This window comes from Phodopus roborovskii, unplaced genomic scaffold (genome assembly GCF_943737965.1).
Source record: "Phodopus roborovskii unplaced genomic scaffold, PHOROB, whole genome shotgun sequence".
Lineage (NCBI taxonomy): Eukaryota > Metazoa > Chordata > Mammalia > Rodentia > Cricetidae > Phodopus > Phodopus roborovskii.
The window spans coordinates 10,459,334-10,479,439 of NW_026125444.1; the positions used below are offsets into that span (position 1 = coordinate 10,459,334).

At 38.7% G+C, this 20,106-nt stretch overlaps 1 protein-coding gene across 8 annotated transcripts in view; it reads right to left on the reverse strand.

Moving 5' to 3' along the window:
* Cadps2 (calcium dependent secretion activator 2) overlaps nt 1-20,106 on the reverse strand; it is a 481,095-nt gene that overhangs the window by 122,913 nt on the left and 338,076 nt on the right. For all 8 annotated transcript variants that reach the window (XM_051175754.1, XM_051175752.1, XM_051175755.1 and 5 more), the window contains exon 13: nt 17,918-18,105. In XM_051175754.1, coding sequence (XP_051031711.1) covers nt 17,918-18,105 — 188 coding nt within the window. The remainder of the gene's footprint in view (nt 1-17,917; nt 18,106-20,106) is intronic.

Consider the following 20,106-nt stretch of genomic DNA (forward strand, 5'->3'; position numbering starts at 1 on the left):
AACAACAACCAGTCCTTGAAAATGGCAGGGAATATGTTCTGTAGTGGAATTAAACATCTGACCAATGACTATCCCCTGAATGGAACAATAATAAAAACAGGCTGAATGCAATTTGAAATATCTTAACTGCTTCTCTTCCAAATAAAAACAAACAAAACAGGCTGGAGATGTTTAAATTTTTTAAGAAACAGAGAATTTGGATAAATATGTGAGTATGTACCTAGTAGATAAGACATATTAAACAAATAATACTTAGAAAACTCTCCAAAAAACTGTATCAATTTAAATCTCTGCTTGTATAGCAGTCGTGTGAAATTTGAGAACATAAAGTTAAACTGTTAACATTAATCTTTAAGAACAACTTTGGCACTTGGTAATGGCAATAGGCATTTTTCTCATTAGCTTATTTTTAACTGATTATATTTTCCCAAAGATGTGCACTCATTATTCCAAAGTATTGATATTTAATGCTTGTGTATAAAATAGGTAGAAACAAAGATTATTAAAAGCAAAGGGAAATGGTTAGAATTACTTTGCAAACAGGTTTTTAATTTGATGTTTCCCATTTGTGTGTATGTGTGTGTGCTCATGAATATATAATTCACACTTGTTAACTAGTCAATTAGGACAAAAGCAATTAACTTGAAAGTTAGACCTTAACCTTGTTGACATAGTGATCTTCTAGTCACATCTAAGCATCATTTAAGTATGAGGACTTTGTCCTTATATGCAATAAATAATTTGTTACTTCAGAAATTTGCATGCTGTTGGGATTTAGTCTTTGAAAACATTTCTTGCAATTATAATTACTTTCTAAACAAAGAAATATTTAATTTTATATCCATAATAACACACCAGATACATTTGTCATATAAGAATGTGTCTTCGACATCCACTGTGGAAAGACCAATGAGAAAATAGCGGTGCTGGTTTTTCAAGTGCTCTTAGGGTCCTGGGAGCAAATGCCAATGTGTAAGTTATCCAGCAGAAGACTACATTTAATGCAGGTGTTTTGCATCTGCTTCGCTTCAAAATCATCTTTTACTATGCAAATGTTAACATGGACTCCAGACAACTTTATTAGTTATTAGTAAACATTTGTGACAATGATCACAAAATATCACCTGACTGTAGTGTTTTGTTTTGTTTAAGACAAGATTGCATATATCCCAGGCTATCCTCAACCTGGCCTATGTAGCCAAAAATGCATTGAATTTCTGATCCATCTCCCAAGTGCTGGACCACAGGCATGTACTACTGTGCTGGCTATGTGCCTCTTGGAGTTGGACCTAGAGCTTTGTGTATGTTAGGCAAACATTCTTATCAGCTGAGATATACCAGACCGTTTTATGGATAGCACCGACCTCAGAATGTGGGCATTCAGAGGCAACTAGCCTTAAATTACACTGTTACACAGACAGCAACAAGAATTCATTCCATACAGTTAGTTGCAGCAGGTTGTTTCACAGCAAGCCATGAAAATTTGGTAAGAGCTCAAAGTGTTTTCCATTCTGATGATTAGCATGGTTTCTCTGACAGATGCTCTACTGTGAGGTTTGAGTGACTGTTCATGCTTTAACTGCCCAACAATGTCATGGTCTGCATTGAGAGCGCACTGCCTACCTGGCAGGACAGAATAAGGTTTCCAGTGAGAAAGATGAGTCAGGGGAGGCTTTGCATCAAGTATTTATCAAGGTGCTAAATACTGCCACACTCACTGAAACACTGTCAGTTTGCCAAGTTTATTAATAACAAGTACAACTCAGACAGGTAGAATATACTGGATGTTTTGAACTTGCATTTATCCACCCCCCTCTTTTATCAGGGATGACTGACAGCTTGGCTGCAATCAAGCTTTAGGGGAACAGCTTACGGGGGCTTAATAATAAAGGCAAGTAATTCTTATGTTACCAACAGTGTTCTACTCACTGTTGTTGTAGAAACATTGCAATTATTAATTGCAGAACTCAAACTATGCACCTGGCATTGGGTAGGTGGTTTTTACCTTGCAGAATAACAGGATGTTCTTAATAGTGTTGTCTGTAGTTTCCAAGAGAGGAGGATAATGAGGTTCAGGAAGGTGAGGTTACTTCTCCAAAAATGGAGAGGGCAGAAGATTGGATTGCAGCTGGGTCACCCACAGTCTGAAGCCAGTGTTCTTGGTATCTACACCTTACTTATTTTCTCACAAAATAATGAGGAGCAGAAAATAAAGTCCTATTCAGCCCTGGGAGTTGTATATAAGAAGCACTAATGCAGGAAACATTTTAAACATTCTTACACATGCCAGATATTTCCTACATTACTTATGTAAGGTGAAAAACTTAAAACGTAGAAGTTTAAAAACAATGCATCTTTTCCACTTAGTTCAAGATGTTAACAATAGAAGCCCTAAAGCCTTTCTCTTTTATACACCATAAATGATATATTCACAGAGCCCTGGGAGAAATCTTGAACCAGTTACAGATGATGAATGGGTTTTGGTAGTATTAGAATAAAATAAAATTTAATATATTTTATGCATATGAATGTTTTGCCTGAGTGTATGTCTGTGCTCCACATGCATACCCCATGCTCGCAGAAGCCAGAAGAGGGCATCAGATGCCCTGGAGTTGGAGTTATAGACAGTTGGGAGCTGCCATGTGGGAGCTGGGAATCAAACCTGGGTCTTCTGGAAGAAGCAGAGAGTGCTTTTATCCCCTGAGCCAACTCTCAAGTTGCCATAATAGATGTTTTACAAAACAAAAATTATAGATTTATTAGAACTTTACCATTTCCTCACCACCTTCCCCACTGCCCCTGTAAGGCTAGGCACGATCAGCTGTCAGTGACCACTGAGCCAGCCCTCTTGGTTTTGCTCCTCTAACCCTGTCTTTGTCAAGTACGGGGAACATGATACTGTGAGTGTTTTCCAGTGTGTATCTGATCACATTTCTTCTTGGCTTAAGGCACTATAAATGATGACGCTGTTGACAAGCCAAGGCCTTTATTTTGGTCTGCAACATGCTTACTGTTCCCCTCTCTCACTTGTCTGTCCTCCCCTCCACCTTAACTAGTCTTGCCATCCTCTAGGAAGAGCCAACTTTCCGTTTGCACAGCCTGCTCTTTCTTCCTGTCCGTACTTTATCGCTGTTCATTCCTCATTAGGCCAGTTGGTATTATGAAGTAATTACTAACTAATTTTCATTCTTTGCCTCTTTCTTGCTGTATCTCTGGTGTTTAACATGCTGACGGAGACAGTGTTGACGTTCCACGCAGACACAGTAATGAAATAAAGAGCACCGCTAAGAAATTGAGAACAGCTGTCCAAGATAAGACAGCACGTAAACCATGTTACTCATCTAAAGACAGGTAAGTGCTCAATTCTTAGTAGTAGTAGTAGAGTTCGAGTTACTCAGAATGTATGCATCACAGACCAATAAAGGATAGGAAGTTTTGTAAAAGGCAAACAGGAGCAGGGATTGTAGCTGAAGCATCTTCTGTGAAAAAGGACTCTAACAGAGAAAACATCTGTTTAGACTTAGCAGAAAATCTCTAGTGTTTAGTTGTCATTTTAGTTGGCTTCAAACTAATTTATTTTAAATCTCAAGAAGATAATTCTTCTCCTGAGGTATAAAAGAAAAAATATTAATATATCTTTCACATTTATAAAAAGATTGGTTATTTAAAAATTCTAACATGAATGAACAATTTCCTGAGTCTGAATGTTAACTGGGGTTTAATTCTATGGCTGACAAATAATAAAGAAGTTCTATTGAGAAGAAAATGTGGTGTCATTTTTGTTTCTTTAGGGCTTATAGTAATCGAAGTAACAAGATTTTAATAAAAACAGCGTACTCTGTGAAATGCTTGAGTCACAAAGCATAAAGCATGGTTTGGAAGTGGAAGTCTTTTTAATTACAGATGAAGTCAAACTATTTATAATGGGAGCCCCTTCTTATATTAGTAAGCAACTAAGTAATGAATATAGCTGTATCTATGTTCATTATATTTCAAAGATTATTAAAGGACAGAATTCATACACTAAAACTTTCTGCCACTGATGCTTAATAGCCTGATTTCCCATGTGGCTATATATCATGTTTTGTTTTCTGAGAAACTAACATATATACACACACATCTACATATATACACACTTATGTGCATATTGTATCTATATACATGCAGGAAAAATGTATTTTATTTTAAATAAAGATCCTCTACTGAGTGGTTTTGTGTAGTTTTGACAGAACTACAATCATCAGAGGAAGGACCCTCAGTTGAGGAAATGCCTAGATGAGATTCAGCTGTAAGATATTTCTCATTTAGTGATCAATGGGGGAGGGCCCAGGTCTATGGTGGGTGGTGTCATCTCTGGGCTGCTGGTCCTGGGTTCTATAAGAAGCTGGGTTGAGCAAGCCATGGGAAGCAAACCAGTAAACAGCTCCCCTCCATAGCCTCTGCATCAGCGCTGTTTGAGTTGAGTTCCTGTCCTGACTTCCTTCAGTGATTGAGGAATTTATAGTTCATACATTCTAGACTTCTTTTTCAATAGTCTAAAAATTTCCAGAGGTCCATGGCAGCAATGAAAAATCATTTTAACATGTGCTAAAAACCACTTGTAGTGTATATTTTGAGCACAGATGATTTGCTGTCCATATTTTCCAAAAACATGTTGTAATGGGCAAAAGAACAATCATCCCTAGAGATGCTCTAGGATCATAGGATGAACAGTCAGTCCCAAGCATCCTCTGAACAACACAAATTATGCTATCCTCTCTGAAATTCACAGTAAAACTCTACTAAGTATCTGAGATGTCTGCTAGCAACAGAATTCATTGAACTTTAAGCAGTACTTCTAAAAAAATATTTATAAGGGTTTCTGTAGTGGAATATTAAAGATTTGTTGCATTTGTTTATGCTGTGGAATGTTTGTTTAATGATGCTAAGGCATGTTGCATTATTTATTTTACTTCTATTTAACTCTGTGAAGCTGTGTTACTTTGCCTATCTAAAACACCTAACTAGTCTAATAAAGAGCTTAATGGCCAATAGCAAGGTAGGAAAAATGACAGGCAGGTCTAGCCGGCAAAGAGAATAATAGGAGAGGAAATCTGGGAGGAGAAGATGGAGGAGCAAGAAAAAGAGGAGAAGAGGGTGCCAGTGGCCAGTCACCCAGCCACACAGTCAAACACGAGTAAGAAGGAATGAAAAGATATACAGAAATAGAGAAAGGTAAAAGCCCAGAGATTACAGGTAGATGATATAACGGAAGTTAAGAAAAGCTGGCCAGAAATAAGCCAAGCTAAGGCTGGGCATTCATAAGAAAGAATAAGCCTCTGTGCGATTATTGGGAAATTGGGTGGCAGGCACCCAAATAGCAAAAGAGTAAAACCAACTACAGTTCTTTTTTTTTTTTTTTTTCCCTAATTTCTCCTTAAAAATCACCATCTAGCATCCATGGCCCCATGTTCTCTTACCGGAAACCATTATATCTTTCATGGCAATTTTCTTTTCTTATTTTTATCAGCTGGACAGTTTCTAGATATAAGTGGAGATATAAGTGAGCCCCAAATCTCTAGGCATGTGCAAGACAGAGTGCTCTGGAAGTATGGACTTAATGAACAGGCCGAAGTGACACTGTACAGAAAACAGGCTGATTGTATTGATGAGGAGGATCTCTTTCAAACTCCCTCTATCATTGGGTAAGTCTGTTTGTCTTGGTTTTTAGTGAACTGGGGGGAGAGGAAACTGTGCCCAGGATGTAATAAATAAATTTCCTTTTTTTTTTTTTTTTTTTTTTTTTTTTTTTTAAGAGCTTATTTGAGAAGACAAGTGCTACAGTTTAGGGCACTGTGGGTTTCTTACAGGCTTCTTGTCACCTTCTTTCTCCTCTGAGGAAAAGTATGACATCCTAGTTTTCCCTAGAGAGAGAGTGAGAAGGGGAGAGACACCTGGAGGGTGGTATTTCTGTATTGTCAACTCTGCCTGCTGCACAGCAGGTAAAGCCACTTCGCACTTCCGCGGATTTCCCACCAATATCCATTTGTGAGCAGAATGGAAAGGACAGGAAGTCACAGTTCGAGAACAGAAATGGCGGGAGATGATGAGAGAAAACAATCCCCTCTCCTTTGTTTCCCAATCGGTTCACTTCCTATTGTTTCAATCAGAGTGATCTAACATTTGGATGAGTGTATGTTACGGGAGCAGTGTTTCCTCTTCTCAACTTGCAAATACATGGAAAAAATTAATTATATCTATACCTTCTCATTGAGTGAAACAGACATTCGGGGGGGGGGGTAGAAAAAAATTTGAAAAGATGAAATTTTGAAGTGAGATTCTCTCTTACTTTGGTAAAACTATTTTTATTTTTTGAAATTAAAATATAATCACATTTTTTTACACCTTCCCTTTTCTCCCTCCAACTTTCTCACATCCCCCCAACTCTTCAATTTATTTTATAGAGAGACCCTCTCTTATAATCCTTTATTTGCATTTTGTGGTACAATCTGATTTCTTGGACATCACTTGGACAGTGGAAGGAAAAATTTGAGTTTATAAAGACACAAAGCTTGATGATGTTTCTGGACTGTATCAAAGACAAAGGGGTATTTAATAGCTAGTTTCTCTTTGGAACACACAAAGAAACATTATTTTTTTCTTTTTTAGAGTAACTTAAACTAAGATCACTGCTGTACACACTCTAGAACGCAAGAGAAACAAAAGGCCAAAGAAATTTAAATTAAAAATAGAATTAAGATCTCTGTGAAGAGATCTGTGAAGAGATCTTTGTTACGTATCTATATTCTATCTTCATCTATCTATCTATCTATCTATCTATCTATCTATCTATCTATCTATCTACCTATGTATGTATCATTGGCTCCCTAATATTTAATATTGTATTTTAAAATATGTGTTTTAAACAAAGGACTTTATAACTAGAGGCAAAGAATTCAGAAAATAACAAAGAATAAAAATTTCTTATAAAATGCCAACCACAACCTGGAAGTACCATCTTGTAAATACCATTCCAGTTTTCTTTCTATAAATCTATAAATTTTTATTGTTCACTTTCATCATTTCAATGAGCTTAGTAGACATTTCATATATCACTTCAATATTCTAATATATCTTTATTTTTTATATAATTTTTAATTTAAATTTGAAACAAGCTTGTTTTACATATCAATCCCAGTCCCTGCACCCTCCCATCCTACCCTGTTCCCCCCACCAACTTCTATCCCATCCCCTTTCTGCTTCCCAGAAAGGGTGAGGCCTTCCATAGGGTGTCTTCAAGTCTGTCATATCATTTGGAACAGGGCCCAGGCCCTTTTCCATGTGTTTAGTCTAAGGGAGTATCCCTCTATGTGGAATGGGCTCCCAAAGTCCATTCCTGTACTAGGGATAAATACTGATCCACTACCAGAGTCCCCATAGACTTCCCAATCCTCCCAACTAACACCGCATTCAAGGAATCTGGGTAGGACCTATGCTGGTTTACCAGCTATCAGACTGGAGTCCATGAGCTCCCCCTTGTTTAGGTCAGCAGTTTCTATGGGTTTCTCCAGCCTGGTCTTGACCCCTTTATTCATCACTCCTTCCTATCTGCAACTGAATTCCAAGAGTTTGGCTAAGTGTTTAGCTGTGGGTGTCTGCTTCTGCTTCCATCAACTACTACTAGCTGAAGGTTCTAGGATGGCATATAAAATAGTCATCAATCTCATTATTGTGGAAGGGCATTTAAGGTAATATCTTTTCTATTGGAAGATTATTTCATCAGATGACATATTCACATGATTTTCTTCTAGTACTCATTTAGAAGTTTTCCCTCTACATTATCTACTTGTAATACATCATACTTTAATACCTAGTTTTGTGCTGTGTGTTCTTAAATCACAAGTACTTTTTCCTTGGGGAAAGTCTCTGGAGTATACTGCTAAGTTAAATGTATGACTTGAGTATTTGATACATTGTAAAGTTACTTTCTTTTTCTTTTTGTTTTTTTGAGACAAAGTTTCTCCCTGGCTGTCCTAGAATTTGCTCTGTAGGTCAGGCTGGCCCCAAACCCACCAAGTCCACCTGCTCTGCCTCCTGATAGCTGGGATTAAAGGCCTCCACCACTACTGGCCAACATAAAGTTATTTTTTTTTTTAAAAAAAGTATTTGCCTTGCAATCTGACCTGTAATGTTTGAAATTATCAGTTTTCCTATAGCAGCATTAACAGTGGTTTTTAATCACTTGTTATAATTATTTTAAATTTTATAGGTGAAACTCATATCCTTTTCAATATAAAATTCTATACTTAAAATGACAGCCACCTTGCTATGTAGTCTGGGTTATTTTCATGAGCCACAAAGTTACTTCATTCAATCATTAAAGTATTTAGCTATTAATTCTACTCAATGGTGTTAAAAAGAAAAAACCCTTTGGAGCATGCCACACTGTCCGAACAGCGTCATGGATGAAGCTGTGAGAGGTTTCTGGTACCTCATGAGAAAACTCCAAGTAGACAAGAGAAGAGTCTTGTAACCTCTGGTCCTCCACAAGGGTTGTTCCTAGAATGTGCTTTCATGTGCCTCCCAGGTATAATGAAAAGGAGTGTGTTTGCTTCAGATTATTTATCATCTTACTTTTGTTATTCAGAAATGTTTCCCAGGCATGGTTTGTCTTCATGACTACATATAGCCTAAACTTGTGTGAACTTTGCTCATTTGATCTTGTTTAACACCCCCGAATATAAATTGTCTGATGCTCTGAATAACGTTGACTACTGCATGACACTTTTAGTCTGTCTCATTTTTAGGCCCCGCTCTCCCAGATTAACACAGACAACTGTAACGGTAACACCTCATTCAATCATTTATATGCTGTCCAAGGTTGCTTCTGAACAACAGTTCCAGAGCATTTCCCTCAGATAATTAAAAATATATCCCTCTCATTTTTCTTCCCCTTCCCTCTTCTCTCCTCCTGCACCAAGTCTGTCAACTCATTAACTGGAAATATTAAACAGAATACAGTAGAGATAGAAAGTAGGTAGATACATGTTTCTTGACCAATGGCTGAATAAAATTGTGTGACAAAAGAACCTCAACAAAGGGTTTCTTTTGGCTTACTGTTCCCTTCTACAGACCAATGTAGAAGGGTGTCATGAGGGCAAAAGCAGGAAGTGGCTAGTGTCACTGCACCCATAGTCCGGAAGCAGAGAATGCCTGTACTTAACTCACTTTCTTCTTTTCATTCCATACAGAACCCCAGGCCACTGAATGGTAGCCACCCACATGTAGAGTACAACTTCCTCATTCCTACCTCAACTAAACTAGTTAAAATAATAGCCCATTAAGATGTCCAGATTTCCTTCCTTGGAGCTTCTAAATATCACCAAGTTGCCATTCAAGACTAACCATCACACTGTCTGATATTAGATATATGTTAATAGAAGATAAAATGCTCACCTCACAGGTAATGGGTAAGTTAGAGTTTCAGAGGAGAACAGACTGGAGAAAAGACAATACTGAAAAACGTAACAGAACTCTGGAACTGATGACAGAAATGGCTCTTCATATCTCAATTAGGATAAATAAAAAGAAGTGTAGTTATCCAAAACCAGCACAGATGGAGCAGAAATCCAAATGGAAGCCATTGAGAATAAATGAAAAGAAATACATATACATATTGAAGCATTATAATGGACCTATCTACCTTCCCCCATTCACTGTTAAAAGACAGGCGGAGACTGTTAATTCCATTCCAAAAGCACAAAGGTAGTTAGAAAGAGACATCTTCAAGTTCTGAGAGAAAACGATCATCAGTACATCACTGTAAACACAGCAAAGCTTTCTTTAAAGGGTAGGGTGAAATGAAGGTATTTCCAGATAAAAGCATTCGTTAACTATGGGGGCTCTTGTAAAGTAAATTCCAAAGAATTATACTGTAGGGCATAGTGAAATAGTTTCTAAATATAAGCGAATACTGAGCATAAAATATTTTAAAAACTATCCTAACAATTTACATGGCAAAAAAAAAAAAAAAAAAAAAAAAAAAAAAGATACAGTTGTGTGGTGGTTTGAAAGAAAATGGCCCCTAGAGGGCACTCTTAGGAGATGTGGCCTTGTTGGAGGAAGTGTGTTATTGTGGAGGTGATAGAGGTGATCTTTAAGGTTTCTTTTGCTCAAGTTTCCCTCAGTGTAACTCTTAGTTGACTTCCTGTTCTTCCCTGAAAGCCAAGATGTATCCAGGACCACATCTCTCTGCATGTAGCCATGGTCCCTGCCATGATGATAATGAACTGAATCTATGAATCTACAAGTAAGCCACCTCTATTAACTGTTTTCTTCATAAGAGTTGCCATGGTGGTGTTTTTCGACAACAATACAAACTCTAAGTCAGACGTTGGTGCCAGTGACAGGGTATTGATGTACTAGCCTGACTGTGTTTGTTTGGAGGGAATTTGGACTTTAGTACTTTGGGTTATGAAAACAATGGAATGTACCAGTAATGGGCCATTACTGGTAGGAGCATGGAAAACAGCTAAGAGCTATTTGAACTGACAGGACCTCACTCATAGGGTTTCAGAGAAGAAAAAAATGTCGTATGTCACCTAGAGGTTGTTCTTGTGATATTTTGGTGAATAAAGTGGCTGCTTTTGCCCCTGTCCAAAAAAAAAAAAAAAAAAAAATCTGCTTGAGGCTAAAGTGAAGACTTTTGGATTAATTCTGCTAGGAAGAAGAGATCTCAAAACAGCCTACTTTACAGACTCTGTCGTGTGGTGACTCTAATGAAGAGTTACAGTGAAAAGGGATAAGCTGAGCTGGCTAAATGACAAAATGCAAATTTTGAGGAGAAAAAGAGCCCCAAGAAATGAAACATAGCTAAATCCTGTGCTCAGGGAGATAAATGGATTGAGAAATACCATAAAAGGAGGGTGACCTCTGCACGAGATCCCACCCAGTTAGGTCTCCAATTTGTGAAAAGGAACTAAAGAAAAGCTCAGAGCAGGGTACACACCTTCATTGCCAGCACTGGGAAGGCAGCCTGGTCTACAGAGCAAGTTTCAAGACAGCCAAGCTTAGGCAGTGAAGGACAGAATGCTTGGTGAAGATGTAACTAAACAAGGGATCCATGTCCAAGATGCAGTAAGCAGCAGAATTTGGCAGCTTTGGCCACATGGTTCTGGCTTTAGAGTTAAGCATAGAAGTTATGGAATAATGCCACCTAGGCCAGGCATGTGTTGGGGTGTCCCTGAATGGAGCTGTGAGGTTAAAGCCTAGATAGATTGTCTTGGAGATGCCAGAGTTGTGGGATACCTGTGGAGGAAAGCTGCTAACAGGGAGTGGAACCTGCCTAAGAGAAAAAAAGTGTGTTGCAGTCAACAAAGCTGAACAGAGTTGGAGAGTGTTTTGACCTCAGATATTCAGCTATGGAGATACAGAGTTTGGAGTTTACCCAGATGGTTCTCGGTCATGCTTCTGTCCAGTATTTCCTCTGTGTCCATGCATTTTGGAATGGTAATGTTTATCCTGTGCCATTATATGTTGGATGTATGTGATTTGATTTTTCATTGTGATTTTTCCAGGGGATTACAAATAAGAGACTGCCATGTATCTCAGAAGAGACCGGACTTTGAAAAAGTTTGAGACTGTTATAGACTTATGGGGACTTTTGATGTTGGACTGAATGATTTTTTTATTATTATTTTCATTATGATATGGCTAGAAGCCTTTTGGGACCAGGGAGTAGAACATGGATGGTGGCTTGAAAGAAAATGGCCCCCAGAGGGAGTAGCAGTATTAGGAAGTGTGTCACTGTGGGGGTGGGCTTTGAGGTGTCTTTTGCTTAGGCTTCCCTCAGTGTGACTGTCAGTCGAACTTCTGTTCCCTGCAAGCCATGATGTAGCTAGCATCACATCTCCCTGCACACCACCACACTCTGTCATGATAATGGACTGCAACTCTGAAACTGTAGGGGAGCTACTCCAATTAAGTGTCTATAATAGTTGCCATGGTGGTCATGGTATCTCTTCATGGCAATAAAAACCCTAACTACATGGGACTAGAAGATTGAGGAATAGACAAGAGAAGAGAGAGAGAGAGAGAGACAGACACAGAGAGACAGACAGACAGAGAGAGAGAGACCATAAAAGAGGGAGCCATTATAAGTTTGAAGAGAAAACTGACTCTAGAGAAATGTTCAGAGACCTACAAGACTGACACCAACTAACAATTTGAGCAACAGTGGAAAGGCTACACCCACTACGGTGCTCAACATTCATCTGGGCTCTCAGTGCTTCTAAAGCAAGACCCCAGGAAGCTCATGCACCTAACTCAAGTTGGTCTGAAATCCAAGACCTTTCCATCATCACAGCTCAGCCACAGTTGGGGTGTCCAACCAGCAAAATACAGACAATCATTTCAGAATTCGAAAGTATTTGAAACTGGAAACACTTGCTGTCCCAGTCATTTTGTGTAAGGGGTAGTAAACTTACACAGTGTATAGAAAAAGGCCTTGACACAATACTTCAACAGGACCTGATTATGAACAAATTGTTCATGTAATTTTATTTGATCTATTTAGGACTAAAGGAAGTAGGTAGTATTAATGTTCTTAGTCATAGGTAAATGAACGGGTAGGAGGTGTGAGTCAGAAACATTAGGACCAGTGATTTGAAGTTAAACACCTGGTAAGTAGAAAGAGCCAGAAACAACCACGGATGTTTTGTTTCCCACATCAGCATTATATCCAGTCTTCCTTATTTTTATCCAGCTTTCCTTATTTTTCTGTTGTATCAAGAGTGCATATTTACCTAGCATCATGTTGAACTAGGTTGGGCAGGTAAAGATAATACTGAGAATGTGTGATCAAAGCTGCTTTAGGGATGTTCTATATTTTCTCAAAAATTTAAAAACATCACATGATTCATATTTGAAAGGCATACCCTTCAGCTTTGTGCATTTAACACACTGGCTGAAATCAGTCAGATGAGCCCTACTGATGGTACTTTAATTGGCTTCTTACTCCCTAGAAATGAGCATCTACATTTAAAATTGTGGTGATATTTATATCTGAGATATATATATATATATATATATATATATATATATATATATTTTTTTTTTTTTTTTTTTTTTTTTTTTTTTTGGGCAGGGTCTCATGCAGCCTTGCCTGGCATCAAGCTAGCTATGTAATAAAAGATGATCTTGAATTTACAGTCCTCTTATCTTCTCCTCTAAGATGCTGGGATTACAATATTAGATATCATTTCTTTAAGCCATACAACTAAGCCGAGATTAAGAGGTAGCAGTGAAAATTCTTATGATCCTCCATTATTCATTATCTATGACTTTACGAAAATATGTACTCCCACCTCTAAAAACAGAGTGGAGAGGGGTAGACATAATCCCTGGAGGGACAAACAAGGGGAATAAGTGTCAGTCTCCAGGAAGATGCAAGCATCAAGATATGATGATCTGACTGGTGATGCCCAGTAACGTTTTCTCCCACTCTGTGCTATGATCTGGAAGCCACAGGATAAAAGGGTGATTTTTATATACGCCTCAGTCACACTGCACACTTTTACCTCCTACTTGAAAGCCAGTGCAAGGGAGCTCTCCTTTGAGAGCCGTGTAGCAGATCCCAGGTGGCTTTACTAAAGGTAGAAGAATGGGTGAGTATATCGTAGGTCTTACATTAAACCGGGACATAAAAGCCATTTTATGTTTCGGCTTTCATTTCTCCACCTCTGGCGTGACTTACACAATCAAGCCTTATAAGCACACATATCAGCCTCGAACTTTGCCCTCAAGATGCATTGTTTCTCGAGTCTCTTTGCACCTTGCTGTCAGCCCTTGGTGGAACTGTCATTGTGAGAGGCTGTGTTATTCATGGGTGTGTGTGCTTATCTTCCTGCAGGAGTGGGTCTGTTTCTGTCCTTGACTCACTTTTTCTTTCTTCTTTTCTTCTTTCTGTCATCCTCTGCGTTGGTACCAGCCAGGCCTTTTCTGTTTACGTCTATTCTTTTATTTCAGAGAGCTATTCAGACAAGATGTTGCACACAGAACACGCACACCCAGCTAGCTCAGCACTGCTCAATAGGATGTGCTCCCTGAAAAAACTTGCTCCAGACGCTGCTGCTGTCCTTCACTTCAGCTAACAACAAAAGGCGAGCCTTCTTCCTTTTGAATTTTTTTTTTTTTTTTTTTTTTTTTGGTCAGAGGTTTTCAGGCAATGAACAAAACGATTGATTCTCTGTGCGTCTTTTCAGATGTAAAAGTGATCAGAAAAATGATGATGGCAGACAGCAGGAAATTAGGGATTTGACACTGACAGAATTCTTCACAGAAAGTCTGTGTAGACAAATGCCAGGCATGGGAGACATACTTCACAGTGGCACATTCTCAAGAAAGAAGTGATTAAGCTAGAATATCCTATTAGCAAAGAAATTAGTAGTATAAGTACACACACACACACACACACACACACACACACACACACACACACACACACACACAGAGAGAGCAATATTTCTACTTAACAGGAGGTAGAATGGCTGGACTATAGGCTTTCTGCATTTTCTCCTTCCTCATAGCTTACAACTTCCTGGGCTGGGGGAGTGGGGTGATCAGGGATACACACTGGAATAATAGCAGTTGATACTGATAGAATCCCTATATTCATCCAGTGTCTTGACACTGATGTTCCTTGCCAATCATATCTTAAGAACTCTGAATTTCTAGAAGGTTAATTTAGTCTGCAATTTTAGAGCCAGGATTCCAGTAGACATATTTGGGCCCTTTTATTCTTTGATCATGCGAATAGGATATTCCTGAATAGCAGATATTGACTGCAAACATCACAGAAATTGCCACAACTCTTGGTGTATTTTCGATAACATCTATCCTAAGATGAAGTTTGAATTGCCCTCAAACTCCACTTATTCCTCCTTCCTTTTTAAGTTGCATACACCCAAATGTTGAATTAGAGACCGACTCACTGTGTATATTTTAACTTTTTATGCAGTAGATTTAATGGAAAAAATGTATTAACTATGCAGGGACACACTTTATTACAAGTTACCTGACCCCAGCAACTCACATCCATTCTAGGATATGTGCTTCTCTCTCTCTCTCTCTCTCTCTCTCTCTCTCTCTCTCTCTCTCTCTCTCTCTCTCCTCTTCTGACACCTCCTACTAAATAAGTTTCTTAAAAAACACCAACTTCGCGTCATAAAAAATATATTATCATGCTGAAGAAAACAACAGTAGTTTTGAAGAATAAAGGTAACTATAGCAACCTAGGGATTCAAATCAGGTTTCCTCTCAGGTAGTGGCAAGCACTCCTGGGTGCTTCAGGAGTTTTACACTAATAGAGGTCTCAAACACACAAATTTGGGGGGCTCATTAGTTGAATTTCTCAGTGTTTGCAATTTAATTCTGCCTTTCAGCATCACTAACTAAAGCAATCTGACTATGTAACCGCCATTGGGTTTGTTTCTAGGAAGTCTTTTCCTATGCATCTGTGAATGCTGCCCCACACGGGGATGCTTCTCATTCAAATCCCAGGACCCAAGAGGCATTGGGCCAGCTAGGAGAGAAGTGGCTTCAGTAAAATGGGTCATGGCACTTGCTGTCAAAGAATAGCCATTACCTCCCTGAACCAGCTCTCTAGCCTCACATGCACCAAGCAAAGGGATCTGTTTGGGGAAATGGGAACAACAACAAAAGTAAACTACAAATGATAACATTTCCCCAATACTCAAGCCAAACATGGGCCCCATAAACAAGTGAACACGTGAGAAGATCCCAAGACTAAGATCAACTTTACTGTACATTGGACTGAGGAATGGAAGTGGTGGGATTTCAACAGAGTTTCATTGTTCCTATCCATTGTACTAGAGTTTTGACAGACCAGGGAGGGAGGGAGAGAAGGAGAGAGAGAGAGAGGAGAGAGAGAGATAAACGTCTCATGAAAATTAACAGGTTATATGGGATAAGACTCTATGTCAGTAAAATTTGTAAGGCAGAATGGGGCAATGATAGGAGAAGATTGATAGCATGGCTCAGAATCTGTTTTTAACTTAATAACAGAATGGGGATTGCTGAGAGCTTTGGAGCCATTTACAGTTAAATATTAATCTTTAATTTTGAAGGTGACTGACATATCACTAAGGGCAGAAAAATACAGAGATGTATCCACGAAGGCTAAGAGAGAGAGAAAAAAAGGCTGGAATTAGGACTAATAATTGCAAAATAAACGTGTAGAAATTGGGTGGTAAGATATGAACAAAAATGTTGATAGTGACAACAAATTGGGTTTAAAGGAAGAAATAAAAATGCTAAGTTAGATGTCAAGAATCCGTTAATGGATCAGTTAATTCCTTCATGCACTGACTATTTATTAAACACTTACTTTGTATCAGGAGTAATACTAGCTACTGACAGGAACTACACAAGAGTTTGTCCAAAAGCTGGTTTGACAAAATCCTAGATTTAATTTTCAGATATGCAAGGTTGAAAGTATCACTAGAGCATTTCAGATGCTAAATGTCTGTAGAGATCTGTAGCTTTGCAGAATAACTGGGTGAGAATTGTCCATATATAGAGAGGTCACAGTGGAAGCCATGGAAGTGGGAAAGATGTAGGATAAGGAGAAAAATGTTTGAGAGAAGAGACCAGGCTTGGGAACTGAGGTGAGAAGGATGTTGCACCGCACTTAGGAATCTGGTGGACCAGGAAGCATTAGTGAAAGGATGGCTGAAATAAACAAATGAAGGCATGAATGAATGAATAAAAGAATGCCTGAAAGCATGCATGGTTGGAGAACAAAGGAAGGTGAGGCCAGAGAAGAAGAAAGAAATAAGGGCAATGGGGAGAAGGGGTTAGCTGAAATCCTAGATTTAACTTTCCATATAGAAGGCTGAAGGTGTTAGTAGAACATTCCAAATGTCAACTGTTAGTAACAAAGAACCTTATAGTTGACATGAAAACAATACTTGAGGCAATACAAGTCAATTTTGGAAAATACTAACATAACAGTTTTAAGTATTCTGCATTTATTAATATGCTTCATTTCCAACTATAATTTATGATTTTGCTTTTCTTAAGGGGGGGTACTCTGGATAACAAGATGAAATTCACCCAAGACGCTCAGTTATTAATTATCTGTTTGAACAAGGATGCTCTGACTTCTGAGTTCCTTGACCATTATGTCAGGCTGTAAACAACCGGAAATACCCAGGATTTGGGGAAGAAAAAAAAAGAAAATTGCAAAGCCAAAGGGGTTGGACTGTATGGACCTCAGTTACAGTAGAGCCTTAACTAAAATAATCTGTAGACAATTTCAGGAGGACAGTGTCATGGGTGTGTTTTCATGGTCAGAGGTACAGAATAATGGAGGGCTACGTCAGGTGATTCTCTTTTTCTGTCTTAGTAAGACAAGAGGTGAGTTGAGTGGCTCAGAATCCTAATGCAAGTTACTTGCTCCAGTTAGGGAAGGGGCTGGGTGGCATCTCAGCATGTTTATCTGATCTTGCTTTCACAATGAAAGCTTATTCCATAAAGGCTAAGTAAAGATCCCCAGGCCAGCAGCATCCTGCAGCAAATCCTCCCCAGGTAAGCACAGGCACTACAACAGGAATCGTCTGGACACTTAAGTGATGCAGAACCAGGTGGCATCTGAGAAGAAAAGGGGACTTGCACTCTCCTGGATATGTTCTCTGTCTCTCTCTCTCTCAAGTGGTTTTGCCAGCAAAAAGAAACATAAAGTGCAGCTCACCTAAACCAACAGTATATTGATGTACATTTTTCCTTTGTGTGAATCTTTTTTCCCTACTAAGAAGTACCTGCTATTTACAATCTGTTACTAGGTGATAATAGCAAAGCACCCACCTCCATCTTCCAGGCAACCCTATACATTTCACTGAGTATTTGCAAGTCAAAATACCTGTTGCCATGCACGTGAGAGGCACAGAATGCAAAGCTGTAATGGAGCAGGGTGGGGTCAATGACAGCACCGTTTTCTGAATGTTCCATCAGTTCTGTAAGGTAGCAGAGATGTCTGTGACAGCCTCTCACTCCATAGCGTGCACAGTATTCATCTAACACAAAGACTTGGCCCGGGCTAAACCACCCCTGCAATAGAAAAGAAAAAAACAAAGGAAACACATTTTTCTTCTAGGATTTGCTTTTCTGTATGCACATTTAGGCACTGTAAGCAGTAGCAGCAGAGTGTCGCTTAGCATTTGCTTCTTTAGTTACAGTTGTAAATGTTGTCAAATGGAGTATCATCTGTTTTGGAAACGACAGGAGGCACTGTCACACTAATATCTCTGTGACAATGTGTGGCACCTTGCCCTTCTCTGCTGCTATTCAAAACTAGTCAAATTCTATTCACAGGGCTTATTTACATTCGCCATTCGCGACCAGTGATACTCCCTAAACTCTGATGTCTTTATATGTCCGTTAAAAAGGGAACAACAACATAGACACTACCACGGAAATTGACCATTCACCGAAAGCATTTTGTAACATAAAATAAAAGACATTTTCAGTAAGCCCACCGGTGGCATACATTTGCATGCTTATGCCTGGAATATTTTTCTCAGTCTGGCCTTCTGTGATCATGAGAATTAGAATTTTCCAGTAGTGGTTTCTTGTCCTTCTGAAGCAAGATACTGGCTGTGAAAGTGGGGTAGGAAGTAAGCAGCCAGTTTGGTTAATGCTGTAGGTTAGGGTTAGTTAGAGAAGCTCCATAGAATGCCATAACAAACTCATTTACATGGATTAGACTAAAATGAGAAAGAGAAGATAGAGCTTCTGAAGGAAACAGAGTAACTTTAGGTAGAGGAGGACCGGGGTACTACAGGACAATGAATTAACAAAGGTATGGTAAGGGAGGTCACCCTGACTCTATGTGGAGTCAGGGAAAGCACTCCATGTATCAGCCACAATATAGACACCATTCTCGAGTATTTAGAATTGTCACACACAGTACATGTTATGACTTAGCTTATGGCAGAAATGATTAGAATTCTCCAAAACCACAGAGTAATCTGTTTTGTGAGTCTTGACTGAGAACCAGGCCCATTCTATCTTCAAACACTGTTCCTAATCACATCATATTTCCCTCAGTATATACGAGACACATGGTAATCATTTTTTTTCAGGCTTTTCCCTCCCTCTCCTCTTTTATTTTTTAAAGGCAAAGTCTCAATATTTAGCCATGGCTGGCCTGAAACTGTCTGTGTAGACAAAGATGGCCTTGAACTCATTGAAATCTGACAAATCTGCTGGCCTCTTCTTTTCGAGTGCTGGAATTAAAGATGTTTGCCAACAAATCCAGCTCTATTCTCAGACTCACAAACAAATTGATGAATTATCACTGTAAGCATAGCAGTTGATTGATTTATTCCTGTCTTGTGGATATCTCCAAAGACTTGAGAACACACTGTCTGAGATCTGATTTCAAAGAGAATGTAACTTATTCCATAAAGTTATTAGGCTTAGTATTGATGAAAGACAAGTAGTGATAGGAAATGCCATCTCCAATAATAAATAGTTGTTAGGTGACAACTTTAATCCCTGTATCTGTGTTATCAGGGAATATATAAATTATAACATCAAAATTTTGATATTTAACACACACCAGGTAGTAGCTAGCTATTTAAATTGTTCTCTACCCCTTTGCTCTTGCCTCTCTCACAATTCAAATTATCTTTGGAGGGCTAGATGAAATTAAAGCTGTCCTGGTTTGTTTAGTCTATCCTACTGTTAATTTTCTGTTTCTTCCCCTGTCACTTACATTGTCCTAGGAATCAAAGAGACAGGCACAAAACAGCAATGTCTGATGAATAGAACATATACATTAAAATGTCTGTGCAGGTATTGGTGAATCCTAAGACAGAGGCTTTCCATCTTTCTATAAAGCATTCTCCTTTCTACTCAGCATTATCTGGGGGCACTGGTAAAGGAGTTCAGTATCTATGCCGGCCTATTCTCTTGTCTATTGAGTGGCACAGCAGTGGTCTTCAAGTGTATAATTTTCAAATTGAGAAGCAATCGATTGGAATTCTTTAGCCTAACCCCAACCACAGTGATTAAATGAGACAGGAATAAAATGTTGTTTTCCAGCAA